Below are 25,090 nucleotides of genomic sequence, written 5' to 3'. Positions count from 1 at the left end.
GGATTTTCAAGAGACCAGTACCTGAAATTTCATTTATTGACATAGCCATTTAAGTGTGCCTCGTCCATCACCATCAAATGATTGAGGAAATTTGGTTGTTGGTATATCATCACCAGATAGGGTGACCAGATTCACATCGATAAAAAAAGAGAACACAAAGCTTAAAAAACGAGGACATTGTTCGAAAGAAGAGGACAGAAAATATGTACTTAGATTTAGGCTTAGCCTACATTATACAGAGTGTTCGCGTATGGGTGGGGCCAGGAAAGCGGCCTGCTTGTGGGAATCGTCTATCCGTAAGCTTCCGCTTTCTATACTATACTCTGTAGGGTTTTAATTTTAAAAGTTTAGCAGCAGTAAAGACTGATGTTTTTGAAACACTAACTTCCTGTGAAACACTTCTTAGAGATTTATTAGGAGAGCGTGTAAATGATGCGCTGATTTCATCAATTTTTTCTTCCGTCAATACTCTTTGTTTTCGCTTAGGAATTGCAACATTTATCGACCCTGTTGTCCTTAATTTGTTAACAAGATGTCTAACAGTTTCTCTACCCTGAATTGGAGCACCCGGATATTTCACTTCAAATTGCCTACGCACCTCTCTACATGACTCTGTTTTCACATAGGCCTATGCATCATACATAAAACTCTCTGTTCAAGCGTGAATTTTGCGTTTTGCATTGTTAACAAATTTTACACACACGCTGAATATTTAAGCAACTGTGTCAAGAAACTGCACTGTACGTGTTAAATACTGCAACATCTGGCTCACAACTGATAACTTGTCGAGCGTGTCTCAACAACTGCGCACACAAAACGGCGTATCAATACATGCCGCTTTCCTGGCCTCACCCGTAGGCGAACGCTCTGTACTTTAAATTACGTCAATATCTATTTTAATACAAAATATTTACAGTACAGGTTTAGGCTTATAACATATTAAGAGTATGTTGATATCTATTTTATTGCAAAATGATTATGAAAACCTTAATAATAATGATTTTACAGTTAGCTACATATGAAAATCTGGGAACTATAATAAAATTATTAAAGAGAACTGACAAATACCTATTTAGATTTACATTCACACCTCGATTTACTAGCTACCTCTGAGCAACGACCATAACAAGGAGGAGCAAAAGGAGTTATGATCATTGGCAAAGAGTATATTCCATCGATGCTGCTGTTACCTACAGGAAATTATTTGAAAAGGCGTCAAAGCAGATAATTTCAGGATACAAGTTACGAAAATGAAGACATTTCTTGATTTTTTTTAAATCCGCCCAGATCCTGGGCAAAGGTCTATAAAGGAGGCCATGTACAGACAAAAAAAAGGACGTAATTCATTAACCACTTGAATCTTGTATGGGTGAAACCTTAGAAGCTGATGCAAAATATGACGTACATGTCCACCCGATATATTGAGGGCTTGAGAATGCCGATGAAGAGAGTTGATGTTGCTACTTTATTGCATGTGCCATTGAATGTGTACAGATTTTATATTGATATGTCATTACTATTAAGGAATATAGGTAAAATATTGTAATGTTACAAAAAAAATTGTATTTCGAATTTGTATACAAATATTCAGTATTTATCCTCCCTTTTTACCTCACTTTCTGTTTGTGTGTATGAATGTACAGTTTTTTTCTATTATATCACTTCCATATGTTTATGTACTATACATGTAACCTTTTCTTGTATATTAGTCAAAACAGTTATGAATATGTGTTTGCTAATAGACTATCCACTGCACACTACTGCCAATAGTAGAAGTGGAGTAAAATATAGAGAAGACTACTGATTCTCACTTTCATTTCACACTACTAACTTACTGAATGGTCAATGAACAACACTATATTAGTTTAGCATAATTTTTTTTATAAGCATAGAACACGTCAGCATGGTGGTGATCGTAATCTAATCTTTAACCAGTATTTCTTTCAGATATGAACTTCGTATATATTTACAGTTGCGAAGACTTTATTGTACAGTATTTTCCAGGAGATTTTAATGCAGGAACATTCTATTTCAGCCAACATTAACACACAGTACGTGGCAAGTTTTGGCTATTAATTTTGATTATGAGTAAAATTTGCTGCTGTGCATTTATGAAATTGCTGTGTATACATTGAAAATAATTATCACCTGTTAATATAAAACTTCTTTGAGTACCATACTTGCACAGTCACACTTTTTACTAATACTGCTTTATGTGATGCTGAGTTAAAAATAGATAAATTCAGCAACTGTAACAATACACGTAATATGTTTTCATTAGTGTTGTGGGATTTAATCGATTGATCGATGAATTTCTGTTGTAAGATTAATCGATCAAAAATATTTAATCGAATAATCTAGTCGATTAAAATTATTTGGTTGTAGTTGATATTAATTATTATTTTGTTAATACAAACTCATAGTAAAAATTTCGACAATATTCATCTTTCGGAAATTGCTTGCTTAAAAGCACAATAGTACTGTTATTTTCTAACTGTAAAGCAGGTAGTGTAGGGAAAATCTTTGCACAAACATTTTAGAAAGAGATGGAGATATGAGGACAGTGACCTAGTCTACCTCTATTGAAAGTTGAAACACAACGCGAAATCCTTATTTAAGTTTTATGGTTTTCCAAGAAAACTTCCACCTTGTTGTCAGCTCATCTTCCCAGCATATGAAATGCATACTTTTCTGGGATTTGTCCCTCTCATCCCTTACATAGCCATGTCTACACTGTGTGCAAGTGAGAGCATAACTATCTTCTTCTCTTTCTAAAATCTGGTAATTCGATTACAGTAGGAGCCAGTCTTCTGTTTTGACCGCTTTACTTTTGCAGTTGCAGTTTCTGTACTGAGTTTGTATATTATGAAGGTTGTGTGTTTAGTTTAATAAAGAAAAAAAATCAGTTTTCTGTGGTCTGTGAATTTATCGATTAAATTCAAATAGTTAATCGATGAAATATTTTGATCGATCAACAGCACTATAGACTGACAAATCGAATTGAAACCCTGACCGAGTTAATACGTGAGCGCTGGCTGTCTTGGGGAGGAGCAAGTGAGAAAGCACGGGGGGAAGGGAGAGAGCACTATGCACTATGTACTTGCAGGTCCACTCACAGTTTGTCAAACCTGCTAACAAAAGCATTAAAAGGTTGACTAGTTGCCTGCAATGCTAGCGTAATGGAACCTTCCTAGCCAACAGTCGAGGCAAAAATGAAGAATCCGTTATTGTGGTAATACTGGAGAGTGGTTCTTCTATTGGTCGCGATGCCCACACACACCCTCTCAGATATTTACGTGGTGATTGGTGACTGAATGACGAGGAGCGAGGGAGAGAGAAGAAAGAAAGAGAGAGATTCCAGAAGTTGGCGTGTTTTACGGGGTTTCACTTGGAGTTGTCAAACTCTAGTTTTCATACACCATCATATTAACGTGGCATGATAGTGTTGTAGTAGCTTTGTTATTGGGCTGGCAGAGCAGGCTGATTTTATTTTAATTTCAATGACAAAAGTTATCTCCTGACACCTTGATAAAAAATAACATTTATAATATGTATTTGTACATAAAAAATACAGAAAAGTTACCATTACAACAACCTATCATATTTATTTTTCTAGACACCATAGCTTTAATCTTAGTGGTCATCACTAGGACAAGTACATAGGGTCCCAGTTTCTGTTCACAATTGTTTGTGTCTACTATATACTTTTGAACTGGTTTTATTCATGATCTTTACTTTAATATTAACACGTTTTATATATGTACACATGAAATGCAATAGTTTTTGTTCTATGAAAATATATTAAATATAAATTCTTACACAAAAATAGTAATTTGTTGAATATTGGCTTTAAGAATTTTCTTGCACTTCCCTACTCCCCTTCATTCCTGAAAGAAACCTTCTTCTACTACGGCACCACAGCCCGCAATTGAGCCTTGGTCTCCTCTATTCTTTGTCACTCACCTCCAAGCTTCTTCTGTCCCCAACAAAATCCTTGCATCCTCGTTCATCGAATCAATCCATCTATTTTTTGGTCTACCCTTAGGTATTACACCATATATTTTCCTTCGAGTATTCTCTTAGCTACCCTGTGGTCATCCATCCTGTGTACGTGACCAGCCCATTCCAGTCTTCGAAGCTTGATAAAAGGGACTATATCATTATCATTGTACAATTTATGTACTTCAGCATTTTACCTGATTCTCCATTGTGCATTCTGTTGGACTGGTCCGAAAATCCTTCTGAGGACTTTCTGTTCAAATGCTCCCAATGCATTTCCATCTTTTTTTGTCATGACCCAGGCTTCACTTCCATAACATAGAACACTTCTAATAATAGTTTTATAAATTTTCACTTTTGTTCTTCTATGTACACAGGTTTCATTATTTCCAGTACTGCAAAATATGATTTATTTGCTTGTGAAATTCTCCATTGTACCTCTGTCCACTCATCATTATTAGAGTTAAGAATTATGCTTAAATACTTAAATTTATCCACCATCTCAAATTCACTCAAAATTGGCGGTATTTCCAGTTCTGAAAGAAACCTTACTGGATTATATTCTATAGGCTGTAAGGGTCCCTTCAGACAAGGCCCTTAGCAGTGGCATAGTGGCTCAGGGTGCTGCAAACATCCGTTTGAGAATTTTTCAGTCTTCCAGTGAACATGGACGTAGGAGGAGATAATATACTTTTGGCAAATTTGCTCATACGGAGAAAGAATAGACGTAAAAATAGAAGAAGAGTCTGGGCCCATCTATAGATTTTGGAAAGACAGAATCAAGTACTATTCCACATTTTATTTGATGATTTTCATCAGGACTATAAAAAGTTTTCATTCTTTTTTTTTCTTTTTTTTTTTTTTTTGCTCTGTATTTTTGCATGTTTAAAAAATCAATATTCAAGAGCTCCTAGCAGGAAACAGGAATTACTAATGAAATTCGAGAAAAAAGACACCATGGCACAATATACTGTATATTGTCGTGACGGTGTAAGGAATTGGTGGCCCAACAGTCGTCTGTTAGCAGTACCACTAAAATAGTTGTATGGCTGTGACCCTGTCTGAAACACAATTTAATTCCATGTATCGCAATGGGAAGCACCACTTTTAGTGGTCGCTACCAGTGTCGAAGCCAACTACTCAGACCCTCTGCAGTGCCACTACCCTTGTGGTTGTGGCTGCGTCTGAAGGCTCTCATATCGATTATTCATGGGCGACCGTGCTTCTAAAAGTGGTCTCGTCTTCAGGGGCTCTATTTTTTTATTTAACGACGCTCGCAACTCCAGAGGTTATATCAGCGTCGTTGGTGTGCCGGAAATTTTGTCCCGCAGGAGTTCTTTTACATGCCAGTAAATCTACTGACATGAGCCTGTCGCATTTAAACACACTTAAATGCCATCGACCTCGGCTGGGATCGAACCCGCAACCTCGAGCATAGAAGGCCAGCGCTATACCAACTGCGCTACCGAGGGCGACCAGGGGCTCTAAAGCCAAGTAATATGAAGGTACTGTTTTTTTTTTGTCAGAACATGTTTCTTAGTCTTTTCAGTCACAGTGAACTGATATTGTGCTACACTCTTGATAATAATTGCTGAGTCAAAGTAGAGTACCTAGCTCTCATCAGTGATTACAGACTTAAAAATTCTTCTCCCCTTTTCCAAACTATCCCAGGTGAAGAGTGGCAACCTGAATGCATAATACCTCATCTTGTTTTCATCTGTCAAGTGCATTGAACCCTGCGACATTAACCTTACTATATATCAGTCTGTTTTTAATATCTGCACTCTCTAGCAAGCTTCTGTAAAGTAAAGTGAAAGTCCGTGATGAATTTCTGATGGTTGGATCCCTTCCCCACAAGAAATTTTGTGATGATGAGCTATTGCAAGATTTGTGGTACCTGCTGCTGCTTTCTCAAAGGAAATGTCAGAACACACTGAGAAGTGCGGACTACCCCAGAAAGCAGGGTCGGATTTGGAGATACTTACAAATGGCTTTTAAGGAATCCGTAGATTCATTGCTGTCCTCACATAAGCCTGCCATCGGTCCCTATCCTGTGCAAGATTAATACAGTCTCTATCATCATATCCCACCTCCCTCAAATCCATTTTAATATTATCCTCCCATCTACGTCTCGGCCTCCTCAAAGGTCTTTTTCCCTCCGGCCTCCCAACTAACACTCTATATGCATTTCTGGATTCGCCCACACGTGCCACATGCCCTGCACATTTCAAACGTCTGGATCTAATGTTCCTAATTATGTCAGGTGAAGAATACAATTCAAAATCAAGAATTTTGTGGAAGAGATTTGTTTGGTTGGATAATCCCAATAATTACGTGAAACGTTTATGCTGTTCGTGATAGGCCTATAATGTGCATTGTTGAGGAAGGACTCACGACAGGAAGAAACTTGGCTGTGAGATCAAACTGCGCATGCGCGAACTTCTCATGCAGTGCCAGCGTGATCCTTTGCTGGATTTATTTTCGCGTGCATATTCCAGATCAAATCAAGAAGTTCCCTTCGTACTCCGGTTACATATCTTGCATATACGAAGATTAGGTTTTTATTAACCAATAAAGGATGTTCCACATTTAAATTGCGGATCGCGCGGGAGCCGAGGCAGTGTAACTCAAGAATGCGAAGCGATAGAACGCTCGTAGTACTGTCAAACGATTCGTAACGAACCAGGCTTCAATCTCAAATTGAGCAACAATCAGCAGTCGACAAGTTAAATTGGAAAAATTCGCGAGTGAAGTTGATTGCAGAGAGAAAATTCACAATGCCGAGGCATTTGCAGTGCAAGCAAGGGGTAGCAAACGATATAGCACGATGGCTGTTATAGCACCGACATGTTTACTCTCAATGCATACAAGATGGGTACTCGCATGAGTTGCAGCACGGCGAAGATATACCGGGTTTTCAGGGTGTCTGTTGATTGTCACTGCTGACGTTTACCTTAGCAGCAATTCTATCAGCTGTGCCTAGCACCCGATTTTTTTTTTTTTTTTTTTTTGCTGAAAACATTTCTTCGTGATACCGAACTTTAACAGGCTTTGTTATTTCCGCCTATACCTATTAAGGTATAACCACAGTCTAGTATATTACAGTCTCGAAGCTCAATACGTAGTAAATATGCATTCATAGATAGTTGCTAACCACTAGGATCGCTACTATCGCCTCATTACAGACAATGCGAAATAGTACCTGCACAATCTATTGTTTCTAGTACCGGTACCCTCATAAACTCAAGCTTCGTGACTAGGCCTATATACTAGACTGTGGTATAACTTTCTTCCCCTGAATCTTTTGTTTTAAGGTTGTCGTGCTAACTAAAGCCATAGGCTGAAGACTAGTATTTGGAAAGTTTCATTTGGTTCTATTATACATAACCATCTTTGAATCGCAGCATGTAAAAAATTATAAGACGGAATTTTTTGTAGGCTTGATACGTCGCTTGATACCGGACTCCGCTTGATACTGATTGCTAGTACTACCTGGTGGCGATAAATTGAACTCTTACATATGACTGGTGGCGCAATGTGCTGTTATTTCAGTGTCTTGCCCTCGGGCGCGCGGTGTGGATTCGTTTTGGGGATGAATGTGCAAATATATGTATTATAATGGTTCGCGTGTTATTATGTTTGATTGACATTTGTGTTTAAATCGAGGTACTTATAAATATCTATTTCTTGCATAAGTTAAAATAATTCCATATCGATTTTTAGTGCTTGTGTGTTTGATGTGTTCGGCAACAATAGAAACACGATATTTTGCTCATTCTTCGTGTTTTAACTCTTCAGACTTTGGTTCGTATCATTTCCTATACAAAATGCTAACATAACCTTTTACACAAATTTAAAATAGCCAATAAAATTAAAAAGTTACTTTCCCGTTAAATTAGTTTTCGAATCTTCGACTGTATAATGAAACTTTTGTCTTTTATATAAAATTTAATCTATTTAAATTATTAGGTATGGAATTTTAAAAAATGTAAACATATTTTTAGTTTAAAGATCCGACGAATAGGATAACTACAAAATTTTAACCCTGTCTGTAGAAAGCAATAAAATTATACTCTTGTACAGGAAACATTCTCATTTCATAGAATCCATTATTCCATTTGACTCAGACTGTTATTCTCTCTATACTCATCAGTACTCTGTTTTCGGCAGATAATTATAAAAAAAATTATTCACTCAGCAATTTATTAGAAATTTATGTAACATTAAATTGCTATTGTTTTGTTTTTATTTGTGTATAGGCAGTTATACAGTCTGTTCTAGTATTAGGGTACGTGATTAGAATCTAATGGGTAATGATAAACAATGCATAATAATTTACATCAGTATAAGGAAAAGTAATTTCGCAATTTTGACGTGTAGCCTGCTTAAAGTCAGTTTCAAGTTTTGGGAGAGTTGAGTAACCCAGCTGAAAGTTCTTAACAGTGGTTTTATTTTTGGAACACTGTTTACTTGGAACTGGCGTCAATAAGTCTCACTCTCTGTCTTGGTAGTGTTTTTTCCCCTATTTTTTTAAGACGTGAGATATTCAGAAGAACGATTTGGTGTTATTTACAGTAGTAATATTTGTTGATGAGACGTGGAAATGATGAAAGGATAGAATTGGAATACTTGTATTTTCTACCTTCATTTGTTCATAATTAAATTAAGTATGACGTGTAATTATGCAAAACATGCATTTTTAATCCACTGTTTTCATTTTATGAATGAAACGAAAGAATAAATTTGTTTCCGAATTATGTATGAATCAAAATAAGATTCCGTTGGCATTAGAGTCTTAATATGTAGGTATTTTCAGTATTCGAACATCAACAGTTAATTTTCGGCGTATTGTCTCGAAATATATAATTGCTTTGTAATTACATATAAAATCTCGGTCACATTACACCCGTCAAGACGCAGATAAAGAAAAATGCATATGAAAAATTAGTAAATATACCTACATGAATAGCTATAAAGTGGTTTTCTTTTTATTCTTGTATTTTTTTTTTTCAAATATCTCTTTAATATTGAAATTGCACATTAAAATAAAAAGACATGGAGCTTACAATTTAAAAGAAAACTAACTTCTGTTTCTGGCAAATAATCTCATTGAAATGACAGTGTCGTCTAATAGGATAATTTGAAATTTCGTAACTATTTAGTGTGATGTTCTATTTTTGTTTTCAATCTTACGTTCCTTCCACCTTCATCTCACTAACTTTGAAACTGCTCATTAAAGTAAAAATGAAAAAAAAAAGTTTACAGCTTCAAAGAAAACTATTTTCTATTCCTGGCAAACAATCTCGAGGAAATGATGTGTATCGTAGCGACCCACTGTTTACTAATAGAATAATAAAAAATTATATAATTACAAGTACAATATTAGGATAAAGACAATGCGTTTTTAGTTAAAATTAAGCTTTGCTATGAGATGTTTCTGTAATTTTTGCAAGCAATAATTATATATTAAACATTCAACAGCCACTGTAGCTTAGTGTTAGAGCTCTGAGCTTGTAAGTCAGGGGGCCTGGGTTCAAATTCCTGGATTTATAACTTTTGTTGGGTAAGCCCATGGTCCAGGCAACACAGTGATTTTCTCCGGGTACTCCTGTGACATTCAAACAATTGTCCAATATATCATAATTGATTACGAGTGTAATGTAGAGTCTCGCCTGTGGTGCACTCTGGATAGTCTCTTGACGAACTAAGTGGTCCATGTTTCTGGGTACTAGCGAAATCTGTAAGTCCGCTAGTAAAGTCGAGGCAAATAACAAGTTAATGGCCCCGGAGAGTGGCAATTACGCGCAAGCCAAAATTTTACCCGCCAGAAACTCGTCAGTTCGGATATCAGTGGGTATACAGGGTGATTCACGAGGATTTACCGTCACTTACAGAGCTTATTTCCGAAGACATTCTGAGAAAAAAAAAGTCATATAAATATGTGTCCTAATCTCAATATTTTCAGAGTTACACTAATTTGAAGTTGTTAGTAAAATACCTTTCTTTCTTTAGTTTTAAGGGTAAAAGAATATTACAAATAGAGAACGAACTATTCAGAAGTATCATTTATTTAAATTGGCTATTGTTCTAAAGCTAAAAATGTGTTGTTAATTGCTTTGCTTTGTACAGATATTGTTTTTCAATTTTTAACTAAACATTACATTATTCTTACGCTCTTATTACAAAAATTGTTACAAATCATACGACTTTAGGAACTCGGTTCTTTACAGTTTAATTATGCATCCTAATTTACAGTCTTGAAGAATTTACAAGAGTGGCGTGATTTGTAATAATTTTTATGATAAATGCGTACGAAAAAATTAATTTTGTGGTTAAAAATCGAAATACTCGTACAATTCTGTACGAAGCAACTATGGAATTCACAACACATTATTAGGTTCAGAATACTAGCCAAGTAAAGAAATGATACTTCTGAATAGTTAATTCTTTATCTGTAACATTCTTTTACCCTTAGAACTAAAGAATGATGGTATTTTACAAATAACTTTATATTAATGTAACTCTGAAAATAAGACATGTTTATATGACACTTTTTGCTCAAAACGTCTTCGGAAATAAGCTTCGTAAGTGACGGTAAAACCTCGTGAATCACCCTGTATAAGATTATTATTATTATTATTATTATTATTATTATTATTATTATTATTATTATTATTATTATTATTCTTGTTGTTGTTGTTTTTGTAGTGATGAGATAAATGCCAAGAATGGAACATGTACTCTCTGAGCTTGTTGCAGAAGACAGCACCATTTTAGCGACTGCGAAAGACAAGCAACACTTGAAGTAGGAGAAACCCTGATAGTGTGTGAAGGAAAATCAACTTGTATTTGAACTTTATACTTCTCAGTTTATGTTGCTAGGGGAAGTACAGTTGACAGGTGAATATTACTCTGAATATGATGCTGATAATTGAATGCAAGAGACTGGCAGTGGAACGTAAAGCGTAGGTCTATCTTCTGTAACGTGTCAACACTTGGTCCGATACGTGTGAACGTACCGGTATCGAACAGTGAGCGCGTGCTCTCTGTATACAATTAATTAGGCAGATGTGCCAAGAGTACAAGGCCGACGGACGGCGTTATCTAAAAATTGGCCACTGATGCGGCAGGAGAAGCGCATTGTTCTTTTGTCTTTTATTTGTGCTGCTCGAAATGTCTTTTGTCTTCTATTTGTAATGTCCCAGTTGTCGAGGAAAATTTAGCGAGAGTTGTTGAGGAAAGGTCGGTAATTCGCTTACAAGAGAATTTTGATATAGTCCGTCAGATTGGCAGCAATTACCTTGTGGGTATTATTGTGTACATAATTGAATTAAAATAGAAATAATGAGGAAATACACCTGCGTTTTGTTTAAAATTCTGATATCAGTGGCGACTCATAGTTAAAAAATTTGATGGCTGCAATTTGTTGACAGGAACATGCAGAAAAAATCTTGAAAAAAAAATACTGCAACATGTGAGATTTAAATTACTTTAAGTATTAATATTTGTTTAAATAATAATAATAATAATAATAATAATAATAATAATAATAATAATAATAATAATAATAATAATAATAATAATAATACTTACTGGCTTTTAAGGAACCCGGAGGTTCATTGCCGCCCTCACATAAGCCCGCCATTGATCCCTATCCTGTGCAAGATTAATCCATTCTCTATCATCATATCCCATCTCCCTCAAATCCATTTTAATATTATCCTCCCATCTACGTCTCGGCCTTCCCAAAGGTCTTTTTCCCTCCGGCCTCCCAACTAACACTCTATATGCATTTCTGGATTCGCCCATACGTGCTACATGCCCTGCCCATCTCAAACGTCTGGATTTAATGTTCCTAATTATGTCAGGTGAAGAATACAATGCGTGCAGTTCAGTGTTGTGTAACTTTCTCCATTCTCCTGTAACTTCATCCCTCTTAGCCCCAAATATTTTCCTAAGCACCTTATTCTCAAACACCCTTAACCTATGTTCCGCTCTCAAAGTGAGAGTCCAAGTTTCACAACCATAAAGAACAACCGGTAATATAACTGTTTTATAAATCCTAACTTTCAGATTTTTTGACAGCAGACTGGATGATAAAAGCTTCAATAATAATAATAATAATAATAATAATAATAATAATAATAATAATAATAATAATAATAATAATAATAATAATAATGTTCAAGCATGAGACGTGCACAAAGACCGTCAGGACTGCGTCACATTTTTGTAACCAAGATCGGGCGAAGAGGGGAACATCGTATTGCAATTAGAAATTTAATATGATTGCTCCGATAATATAAGGTGGTGAATGCACAATATCTTATCTGTCGCCTTCCATACAAGATAAGTCATGTCGGTGAGATGACCTTGTACTGTGCTTCTATTTATTACGAGCGTATCACGACTGACCTTATCTCACTCGAGGGTGCGACATTCGACCGAGTTCAAGCGAGCGATTTAACTCCAATGCAGCACTCTGATGCACATCCAAAAACTGATTAGTCCTTGCTGTTTCTAATTAAGAAACAATTTAACACACATAAGCTAATCGATAACAAGAACTGTATGAAATTATAATGCGACCTAGAAATAGGGCACATAATAATAATAATAATAATAATAATAATAATAATAATAATAATCCGTAGCGCTGCAGCCCATGAAGGGCCCAGACCGACCAGGCGGCTGCTGGCCTTACGCCCACATGCCGAAACAGAGGTGGACGATCATCAAACCAGGTATCGTGTGGTTAGCACGATGATCCCCCAGCCGTTATAGTTGGTTTTCGCAGCCGGATTTCGCTAAATATCGTAGCTCCCCAAGTTCATCACGATGCTGGGTGGGCACCGGTCTCATACACTGGCCGAAATTTCATGAGAAAATTTCTTCCCCCGTGAGGACTCGAACCAGCGCGCATTCCGTAACGCGAGTCCTAGGCAGGATGCCTTACACTGCGACTCCACGGTGCGGGACAAATAGGGCATATAGCAAAATTAAATATACTGTAAGATCTAAAAACGTAGGCAGTATATCTGCAGAGACTCTGACTTCGGTTAGATTAATGATTGAATTCAGAATTACTGTATTTTTCTTTACGTTGCTCAATTTTTTGAAGTATGGAAATTTTCTAGGCTTCACCAGAACAAGCAAGATCTCCTCAATATACAGTGTGTTTCGAAATAATGGCAAAACTTTCATATTATTGTTAAGTATTAACGAGAAATTAACATGGTAACCGTCATTTGATAGTCATACTCAAATTTTCAACTTCTAAGCGTCGGGAAACGTATTAATTCGATTGCTATGGGATATACTGTTGAACAATGGCAACTTCACAACATAAATCGATTTGCTTCAAATAATTGAAAAAACACAATAGCTTGCAGTAGGCCTATATCACGCACGAAAAAGTAATCTCTAAAGTAGTTCACAATAAACTGAGGTGAACTGCACGCATGCAACGCCCGACAAACGCCCTTGAACTTCTGTGCTTACAACAGGCGCACTGCCAGACAGAACGTTTCTGTACGTCCCGTGACATCATATACGAAGGAATCTGTATTACTACTACCATTTCAAGACATAAACTTCCTGGTAATGACAATGTGGAAAGCATGGCGAAAGGCTATCTCTCAAGAAAACACAGAACAAAGGGCACACGCTCAATTCTTATGGGAAGGAGAGAAATCTGTTCTTCCCTGCAGAGAATTGACTCTTCTGAATTTGTAGTTGACTACCTTTTCAGCTCTAATGATGAACAGTGGACACGTTTTTCTTTATTGTACCAAAAACTGCCAGAACTGTGGTTGAAGACCCACTCTAAACATAAAATAGGACGCTGATTTCATTAAGCTAGTTTCCGTTAAAGGTAAAGATCTGTTTGCCTTGACTCTAATGACAACTTTTAAGCAAATTTATCACTTTAATGACTGTGGAGAGAGATGTGATGTGATTTAGAGGCTCATTCACAGGCACATTACACCTTCGAGTGTTCCAAACCGCCAGACTGTTTAATTTATGACGGGGATGTGACTTTAGTGCTATTCAACGCAGGAATATGACGTTTCATTGCAATGGAGTTATAAAACATTCTCTACTTCGGAATAAGTTTTTATTGGAGTAGTGTTTTGAAGGGGTATATACCGGTTAATCTGTTTGGGAAGACGAAAAATAAAATCTCTAAAAATTATATTATTAGTGATACGAAAGTTATTTCAGTTTCTATATGATGTTAAAACACAGAACGTTTGTTCTGTTCTTCTTAAGAACAAAAGAAATCAAATTATCATTTAGCAACAACTGAATAAACAACATTCCATTTAATGCACGGAAACGAGCTATAGATGGAATGGAATTTAACTGAGGGAGGCACGGATGGCCCAGCACTGCGACCTGTTGAGATCTATTGCGCTAGCCCTCATATGGAATGAGTTGCGTGCCACAGTTCCCCTACGCACACCGCCCTAACCACATGACTCCCTAACGACCGATCAGAAAGAAATCCATATACCGTTCCTGCTTCGGCAACTTCCCCCAAGGCCCCCCTGCCTGTCCGAGGCGAAACTCCTCCCCCGAGTAGGTCCGCCTCGTTGCAGAAGCCATTCAACATCGCTTAACTACATTCCAAAGAGGCCGGTCGAGAGAGCCAGTAGCTTCGGAAGGCCGCCTGTAGCGTGATCTGAAAAACCAGAAACGGGATGATGAGGAAAGGAAGTGGCGAAGATGAGTGGGGTTCCAATCGCCTGATGAAGTTACCTGATATTCATCCATGGGAGTGAGGGGAAAATCCCCGAAAAACCTCACCCAGGCAAATCGTCCTGATCGGGAATCGAACCCGGGACCGCTGGGTTCGGAGTTAGACTCGCTAACCCCTCAGCCACAACGGTGGACGGCAACGAGCTAAATGAATGTTGTGTTTTATAGGCCATTCGTTATCTCGTGAAACTAAATGCCGTAGTTTACATTAAGAACCTTTACCTGCAAATGGAAGTATAGCGAAGGAGAGAAGCTTTCCAGTCCACGTTTTTCTTCCCCTTACGAGCAGCTACAGTAGGTTTCACGAGATAATGAATGATCTGTACAGAATTTGAAAGTGTGACATCAGTTCAACATTGTTTTCTCCGTGAGTATGGTGTTCGGAGAGGTAATGTTATAGAATCGCACGTTTGAAGAAAGTGGGCCTGTTAACATGTCACAAGCCCACACTTGTGGAGTAACGGTCAGCGCGTCTGGCCGCGAAACCAGGTGACCCGGGTTCGAATCACGGTCGGGGTAAGTTACCTGGTTGAGGTTTTTTCCGGGGTTTTCCCTCAGCCCAATACGAACAAATGCTGGGTAACTTTCGGTGCTGGACCCCGGACTCATTTCACCGGCATTATCACCTTCATTTCATTCAGACGCTAAATAACCTAGATGTTGATACAGCGTCGTAAAATAACCCAATAAAAATAAACATGTCACAATATTATTATTAATTATTGTTAGTATTAATTATTAGTATTATTATTAATTGTATTTTTAATTAATACGTTTATTATTGTCATTATTGAGTGTAATTAGTTACCACTGCCACCGGGTATATACCCATTGCAGTGAGAATAAATACATACATACAATAGTGGACGTAGGCGTGTTCTCGAAATCAGATGGCTGTGCCGTACACAACTTGTCAACAGTATCGACCGCATGAAACGTGTTTAAGCATTACGCGTTGTGAATCTCCAGAAATTATAATTATTTGGTTTTTATATCACAGCTGCAAGAGGAAAACCAAGTGGACACGGCGTTCCAGCAGGGTGGTGCAAGGAAAAGTATAGTTCATGGTTTTTCAGAATAACATTGACATCGACTGATATGGTCATGGCGGGCTAATTACGTCGTCCAAATTTTCCAGATTTCTTTCAGTTTTTTCGTTTGAGGTTTTGTAAGGAATAATTTCTTTGCACAGCATTGATGATCCCAAAGCAAAGATTGTCTCATTTTCAAAAGTACCCACCCTGATATGTTACACCACACTTGAAGAAATTATTAGTCTCACGATATGAATTATGTTGTGTATGCAAGGGTGGCACGTTGAGATCTAGTGTGGTCAAAACTTCCATCCATCTAGAATGTACACTGACTTTTACTTGAACTTGTACACCATTCACATCGTGACATATCTCCCAACTGTCAGCAATGGCGCGAAAAACGTTCTGGAGCATTGTCGGAGTTACGACTGCAGCAGCAAGCCTCATTCATAATGAAAATTAAACATAACGTAAGCGTTAACTTAAAAATGTAAACATTACGGTAAAATCAACAACATTCACGATGGCAACCTAAACATAACCGCAAAGATACTTGGTAACCATGGAAACATAACAACGACGTCATTTCCTCATATTCTATCGAATACTTCAGCGCTCCACGATTGTGTACTGTTTGCAAATCACGTAAGCATAAGCATGAATGAAAGTTCGGAGTTTGCAAACTTTCATGTTAACGTCTAACGGCAATGTTTATGTGAATCATCGTGAATGATCCCATTTGGTAACCTGGGCGCAAACTTCTGTATTTAAGTATGTATGTATGTATGTATGTATGTATGTATGTATGTATGTATGTATGTATGTATGTATGTATGTATGTATGTATGTATGTATGTATGTATGTATGTATGTATGTATGTATGTATGTATGTATGTATGTATGTATTAACACTACAAATACACCCGGTGGCAGTGATATATAATATACAATAACACCATTACAATAATACAATAATTACAGCAATAAAAAAATAGAATGAAATAAAATAAACGTAAATTTATTTCTAACTATAAATAAATAGATGCAATAAACCTAGGACTATAAATAAAAACTATTCTACAATAACGCCTACAATAAGCACAAGTAAACCTAACTTATAAGTACTTCTATTTCACCCAACTATTACCAATTTAAGTAATTGCATATCACCTTAATTAATTACATATGAACTTAATTACATATCATCTTAATTAATTACATATCAACTTAATTAATTACATAACACAACTTAGATAATTACACTGCACCCGTGTTACGGTTATTTTTAATTTTCATTGTGAATGGGCCTTAAGAGGGTTTCGGAGCTCCTCCAGTGTGGTAATGGGTCCGGTGAAAATATGTTCCCTATGATAAATTTCCACATGAGCGTGAGGTCGGGGGAACGTGCCACCCATACAGAAGGTCCCCCGCGCCCAATTCATCTCCCAGGAAACGTAACATTCAGACTTACGAAACCAGATTTCGTTACTCACTGTAGCTCTCAAAATTCATAACCATTTCCATACATTGGTCGTGATTTCATAAGAAATTCCTTCTCCCTTGAAAACTCCAAGCAGCATTCATTCTGCATCGCTAGCCTAAGGCATTACGCTGGCACAGGACTAAGGTAAAACATAGGACTTGCAAGAGAGTTTATTTCTCTGTGCAAATCATTATAATTAAAACAAGATAGGTTTATTCTTTTTTGTTGTGTGTATTGTGCTACATTAGATGGGCAAGTTTTGCAACGTAACTCGTTTACATCCCGTGTAAATGTTTTGATCGTAACAAGTCTGAAGAGTGGAAACACGTAAAAGTGATTAAAATGTTTTAAATCAGTTAGGTCAACAATTTATTTTGTGTATAGTTGTGATACAACGGGAGTGCCAGTGTCTCAAGAAGGTAAAAGTGATCTGTGATAGCAAAATGGATTGTAACAACCTGAGTGGCAGCAGTTCCAACATCGACACACCGGTGTGGCCACAAGTGGGATACTTCGTGCCTCTCCACGTATGCCAGGGCCTATACTGCTTCACGAGGTACGTAGCGTGAACAGATCAGTACTAATATTGCCAGAGATGATTGGTTCTAATCCATGAGATAACGGAAGACGATTCTCCACGCTTTTAATAAATAAAGTGCTGAATTGCACGTGAATCGGATTTTTTAAAGGGCGTAAGTCAGGAAAAGTAAGTTTGTGGAAAACTGAAAAAATCTATGTTAGAGGAAAACTATTTGGAAATATGTACAGACTGATCCGTTTGGGTATGGATAATATTAATTTATTATTATAAAGCTATTATGATAGTATGAGGAATTTATTGCTGGTAATATTAAGGTTAAAAGATGGGAGTTTCCATACGTGGCAAGAATGAAAATCAACAATGCATGATGTGAAATGAAAATCGCAGATGATTTAAAATGGCTACTACAAATCAACAGTGGGTACAATGTGTTCTTTATTATGCTACAAATTTCAGTGTTAAACGAGTTCAAAGAGAATTTCGACGTGAATATGGTGTGCATGATGCACCTAAATTCGATTCCATAATGTTGTGGTTCTATGTTAAAAACATGCAGCTCGTTTCAATTTTGCATCCATGGTGTGCTAACAGATAGCAGAACATGATGGCTTTTTAAACAAATGGCTATATTTTACAGATGAAGCGACTTTTCATGTCATCGGGACAGTAAACACACGGAATTGCATGTCTCCTACGAGCTTGAAAAGTAAAGTCCAAAAGTTAATGTATGGAGTGGAGTGAGCCGCAATAAAGTTTATAGACCATTCTTCTTTGCAGAAAAGACAATACGCTATGGATCTAACTTGGATATGTTGCTGTTGTTTCTGTTGTCACAACTCGTGGAAGACAATATGAACATTGTAATTCCAGCAAGATGGTGCATCCTCTCACTGGGTATGAAAGGTTCGTTATTTACAATCATATGTGGTATGGTTGTGATGGACCAATTGCTTGGCTCTCAAACTCCCCAGGTCTAACCACTCCTGACTTCTCCCTGTGGGATTTTGTTAAAGACACTATTCACAGACACCAAGGAACATTGATGATCTAAGGGTAAAAATTACTCAAGCTTTCCAACAAATCAACACTATGATGTTGCAACAGGCATGGACTGAATTGCATCACCGTTACGGGTTATGCAGAATGTGGAATGGGGGTCATGTAGAGTTCTGAGAAATCTCATGTTTCAATGCAGTATTCACAAAGTTTCAACAAATTAAGTTCAGTAGTAAATGTTTAACAGAGATTTTATTTTATCCATAACCAAACGGATCACCTTGTAATTCCGGACATATGAGCTGATAGTCTAGGTTGCAGTTGTTGGTTTTTGAAGTAATTATACGCATTATGCGGATATTTAGGGCTTTATTGAGATTTAAAATATGAAAAAGCCGCCCTTAAAAAAATCAATTTTATAACAAGTAAAATAAAATACGGTACAGATATTTTCGTGCTATTTTTGAATTACTTTACTGTAAATCATACACACTGCACAAATAGATTGCGTAATAATTATAAATTAAAAAATGAATAGGAAAATATCATCAATGATGAAAAGAAATCAATATTTTCACTTGGGATGTACTGTTTTGCAGTCATCGTACGTTGCAGCTGAAAAGTTCTTCATAAAATGTCGTATGCTCGCTTGAGATGTAGAGTCTACTGCGTCATTTTTTCCAAGTCTTGCACTTCTTTCTGTTTCATTGGCACTTTTCCTGCTGGGTAGACTGTGCTTGTTGGTGGAGGAACAGATTCTCGCAGAAGTGCCATGAAGTATGCGTGGTTTACTAATTCATTGATATTATTAGATATTTTGATGTCTCCAACTCTGTCACTCAAAGTGGAATAGGGTACACAAAATTGACTATTTCATTTCTTTGTTTGTTCCTTCTTTCTTCAGAAACAGCAGTCTTTTTGTAATGTTTCGTCTGTTTTCAGCTGTTCGCACTCGGTTACGATATCTTAGACAGATCCATTTTATAAGCCAAAAAAATAATCAATGATACCGAAGCAATGGATGCATATTTAAATCTAGCAATATTTGCCATGCTGATTTCTTTAGGCAGAACTACAGGGACATCATTTTATTTTTATTAACATTTCTAATATTAACCTGGCAATACTTTTGGTTTAATGGTTGAGACGAGGAAACACCGTTTGCTACCCCCTTCCACGACTGGAGTTCGGTGATACTGGCGTAAAATATAAACATATCACTTTACTAGATATAGGAGGGAAAAAAGTAGTTCATCCATTTACGAAAAATAGGAAATACCGCAATTTTGTGTTTGATTATTTCCTTAGGTTTTGTTTAATCGAAATAATTATAGTACAATGTTAACAATAAGTGTTTTTACTGAAGAACTGAGTTATCCATGCGAACGTATTCATTATGCAGTGTATATTATACTGTCTACAGCACATTAGCGTACGATATAGAGAATGAGGTTAAAATGAAAAATAATCATAATATGGATATTTAAATACATTTTTGGAAATAGTGGCCGTTCGTTTCGATACAGGCTTCAGTTCTTTTGTGCATATTATCGCACTATAAACTAATGCATCTAATTCCAATTACCAGTTTCGTCCTTCATACTTAGTAACTCATGTTGAAATATTTCTGTACCTAATCTATAAAAGATTAACTTACGTTCTGTAAATTCAATCTTCACTTCTGCCCGACCCGCACAGATAAAATGACTCAGACATACTATTTACTCTCCGTCCAAGTGGTTATGTCGCAGGATCGTAGAAAGGGGGGAAATCACGTGATAGTTAATTACTTAACGAGGACCTTTTATTTAACTATTTTAAACAGTTGAACAGTTGCATAATATTACGTAGACGTCCAATTAACTCCTAACAGAAATTAATGTTTTCAGAAAAGAGCTAAGAAAGCTCAGCCACTAGTCTTTACAGCGGAGCGAGAAGAAGCAGGTGGGGGAAATCGGGATGCGACGTAGACAAACTGACGACAGTACCTGTGAGAAAATATGATTCAATATTGGAAGTTTTCGTCACTGGAAAACGCGAACATATTTCTGAAACGTACTATACTCACTAACTCAGTACTGCTTACTCGTATATGCGGCCTTGGTTCTGTGTGGAGGACAGTTGGAACTTCATTAGTAGAAGGGGTGGGAGTGAAGTTCATTCAAAAACTCAGGTACAATAAAAATTGAAGTAAAAATAAAATGATGTCCTTGTACATCCTAATGATTCATCACATTTCTACTATATGCTCAAGTGCTCAACAAAACCAAATACCTTCCAGTAATTTCTTCATTCCTACATCCATACTATTAGAGCATATTTGAACCATACCCATCCCATGACATTCAAAACTTTCTTTTCTGCTGCTACACGAAAATTAAAAAAAATATATCCGTAACAAATAGAAATAGGCTATTTAGGCTCTAAAACCTTAAAAATAGGTCTCAATGGGCAAAATAGAGATTTTAGGCACTATAAAACCGCTTTCTAACGTTCATAGTTTATATAAAATGTGAAGACATTTAACTAGTTTTAGTTTATCCCTTACTTACTTACGGCTTTTAAGGAACCCGGAGTCCACACCTGTGGAGTAACGGTCAGCGCGTCTGCCAGCGAAATTAGGTGGCCCGGGTTCGAATCCCGGTCGGGGCAAGTTATCTGGTTGAGGTTTTTTCCGGGGTTTTCCCTCAACCCAATACGAGCAAATGCTGGGTAACTTTCGGTGCTGGACCCCGGACTCATTTCACCGGCATTATCACCTTCATATCATTCAGACGCTAAATAACCTAGATGTTGACATGGCGTCGTAAAATAACTCCCCCCCCCCAAAAAAAAAGGAACCCGGAGGTTTATTGCTGCCCTCACATAAGCCTGCCATCGGTCCCTATCCTGAGCAAGATTAATCCAGTCTCTATCATCATATCCCACCTCCCTCAAATCCATTTTAATATTATCCTCCCATCTACGTCTCGGCCTCCCCAAAGGTCTTTTTCCCTCCAGCCTCCCAACTAACACTCTATATGCATTTCTGGATTCGCCCATACTTGCTACATGCCCTGCCCATCTCAAACGTCTGGATTTAATGTTCCTAATTATGTCAATTGAAGAACACAATGCGTGCAGTTCTGTGTTGTGTAACTTTCTCCATTCTCCTGTAACTTCATTCCTCTTAGCTCCAAATATTTTCCTAAGAACCTTATTCTCAAACACCCTTAATCTCTGTTCCTCTCTCAGAGTGAGAGTCCAAGTTTCACAACCATACAGAACAACCGGTAATGTAACTGTTTTATAAATTCTAACTTTCAGATTTTTTGACAACAGACTGGATGATAAAAGCTTCTCAACCGAATAATAACACGCATTTCCCATATTTATTCTGCGTTTAATTTCCTCCCGTGTGTCATTTATATTTGTTACTGTTGCTCCAAGATATTTGAATTTTTCCACCTCTTCGAAGGATTAATCTCCAATTTTTATATTTCCTTTAGTTTATCCCCACAGAAAAAAATAGGAATTTAACTTAAAATCCGAAATCTAGTAATAAAATACAGACCTTCAGATTTCTCTGAATGTTCTGTAGGCTCATTACCGCAATGTGTTTTTGTTTTTTGTTGGAGTAACACTGCTTCTGTTGATTCGCGCATGAACCTTGGAGAACTTTCTGTTGTTTGGCTGTGTTCTTATAAGCCGTGTAGGTTGAAGATTTGACCAAGCCATCGGAGAGACAAGGTTATGTTCCCTTCATTGAAGACGAGACGCAAATCGATCAGTCGGGCGAGCGGGGAATCGTTTATCAGATTTGCATTATATGCGATATAGCCTAGGCCCGCGAGCCAAAAGCGACTTGTGTGCTATACAGCCCATATTGCCGCGATACGAGACTGAGCACTTCCATCGGAGTAGAAAGGCGTCAACGAGATTAAGAAATGTTCTGTGACGGAAATTACTGTTGACTTGCTTAAGTCCCTATTATGATAGTTTTTCTTGATTTTCTTAAGTCTAAACAAAGAATTTAATAATATTGATTTTATATAGGTCACTGACTCATTTAGTAAAATTATGTTTTTAAGTTTGCTTTAATACATACATACATACATACATACATACATACATACATACATACATACATACATACATACATACATACATACATACATACATACATACATACATTAGTAATATACGTTACAAGAGCGGTATGTTGACGTTTTCATGTTCGAGGAAAAGATTGAAAAAGCGAAACGTAGTTGAGCTTTTTTAATTTTCGAGAACATGAAAACAAACATACCACTCGTGTATCGTACATTATTTTGTGCGAAGATCGTTTATTACATACCTGAAAGACGAATTTCTAATTAGTTGCAATGAAATCTCCATGTTGGTTTCTGTTTAATGACGGCAACTTCGGAAAAACCAAAATATCTTTCTTCAACATTGTTGCTATAAAATGTTTTCTGTGTTTACTATACTCCAGCAGGCCGTGATATACGTCTGTCTTTTTTTGCCCCCAGTCAATAAATGCGAACTTAAAACAAACGGTAAGGTTATGTAATCGTTTATTTTTCATTTTAATATTTTAACAATATTATTTATTTATATAATATATTGCATCTGGAATCTTGTTGATTTTTTCACGGCTTCCTTAATGTTACTTGTATCAGGAATGCAATAAGTTTCGTGGAGTAGTAGACTTTACTTAATTTTTGCAAATATTTAAAAACAATAATTAACAGTGCAATTTAGGTGAAATTGCAGTGGTAAGTTTCCAATTTATAATTATTACTATGTTAAACGTCTCTAAAAATAATATGTTAAAAGCCTAAAGCAGTAAAATGAATGTCGCGCTTAAGCGGTAAGAAGAGGGAAATTGTTATGTGTGTTACGTTTGGAATACTGAATGTGGTATTTCACACTTACCGCGTATTGGTTCTGTGCGGAAAACAAGTAAATACGCACGATCTCGCACAAACATACATACATACATACATACATACGTCCACACCTGTGGAGTAACGGTTAGCGCGTCTGGCTGGGTAACTTTCCGGACTCATTTCACCGGCATTATCACCTTCATCTCATTCAGACGCTAAATAACCTAAGCTGTTGATAAAGCGTCGTAAAATAACCGAATAAATACATACATACATACATACATACATACATACATACATACAAGAATAAGTAATAAATGAAGGGCTCAGAGCCATAGTGGGCCAAGCGCCATTTACTAAAACCGTAGAAAACAAGGGTTAAAATGAAGTTACTACCATAATTCAATGGAAACATATAGCAATTAATATAAAGTATACACATTAAAACTAAATGATATGTCAATCTTCATTAAACTATGGTATTCACTTAACTTTAACCATTGCTTTCTCCGTCTTTAATGAGTGGCGCTTGGCCCACTATGGCTCTGAACTCTTCAAATATCAATAAATACATTAGTCGAGAGATTATATTGCAACATATTAAATTTGTCACAATAGCACAAAAATAAAACTTGATTGAATTAATAAAATGTATAAATTCCAACCGATTGTGCTAATTCTTTAAGAAAGTATTAAATTCGTGTGTCTACACCGGTATCTATCACAGGTTTCGAGGTTCGATGCAAAGGAAAGGAATTATGAAAATTAATTTTTCGCCAGATTTTCAAATTTGAAAACATGAATAAAAATTACAAATCCCAACAGATTCCTCTAATTTCTTTAAAAAAAAAAAAAGTTAAATTCATGTGTCTCCACACACATCTATTAAAAGTTTCATGGTCCCATGCAGAAAAACATAAGATTGCTAGTGTGTCTGTTTCCATGAATAATAAATGCCTATTTCACTGCCTGTTTTTACTATTTTAGTGCCTACATGCCTGCCTATTTTAACCAAAATAAATGCCTAAACATCCGGGCTCTAATGACAAAGTGAAACTACCAGATCTTCCGTAAATCAATGGGAGGGCAATACAGCTATGAAACCGAGATGTTATCCACTGCACCACGATGTTGTCACACGGGTTGATGTATCTGTAACAATTAACTCCCGTGGAAATATGCGGGAGAACCAAGGACAGGAAGCCGTCCGCAGCGCCGGCGGAAGAGAGCGCCGCTCCCCATACAGGGAGTAAGGGCTGACAGACATGTGTGAACAGATAAACAGCATCCATTACCAGCAGCGACTCTAAACAGCCGCCTGCTATCACCACAAATTGCTTATTCCTTCCCTCTTCCCTCGTAAGCAAATGAAACGCCTGTCCTGGCGTTCGTCAACTGTCCAAG

General features: G+C 36.9%; 1 protein-coding gene across 4 annotated transcripts in view; it reads left to right on the top strand.

Annotated features, from left to right (window-relative positions):
* Window positions 1–7,514: 7,514 nt before the first annotated feature.
* Window positions 7,515–25,090, top strand: part of pyd (zonula occludens-like protein polychaetoid) — a 793,103-nt gene continuing 775,527 nt past the window's right edge. For 2 of the 4 annotated variants that reach the window (XM_069832498.1, XM_069832496.1), the window contains exons 1-2: window positions 7,516–7,665; window positions 17,663–17,834. In XM_069832498.1, the coding sequence (XP_069688599.1) occupies window positions 17,722–17,834 (113 nt within the window). In that variant the 5' untranslated portion in view covers window positions 7,516–7,665; window positions 17,663–17,721. Of the gene's footprint in view, window positions 7,666–17,649; window positions 17,835–25,090 lie in introns of those variants that run through there. The other 2 variants (XM_069832504.1, XM_069832497.1) reach the window with 2 other exon arrangements.

This window comes from Periplaneta americana, chromosome 8 (assembly GCF_040183065.1).
Source record: "Periplaneta americana isolate PAMFEO1 chromosome 8, P.americana_PAMFEO1_priV1, whole genome shotgun sequence".
Classification (NCBI taxonomy): Eukaryota; Metazoa; Arthropoda; class Insecta; order Blattodea; family Blattidae; genus Periplaneta; species Periplaneta americana.
This window is presented reverse-complemented; position numbering and strand designations above follow the sequence as displayed.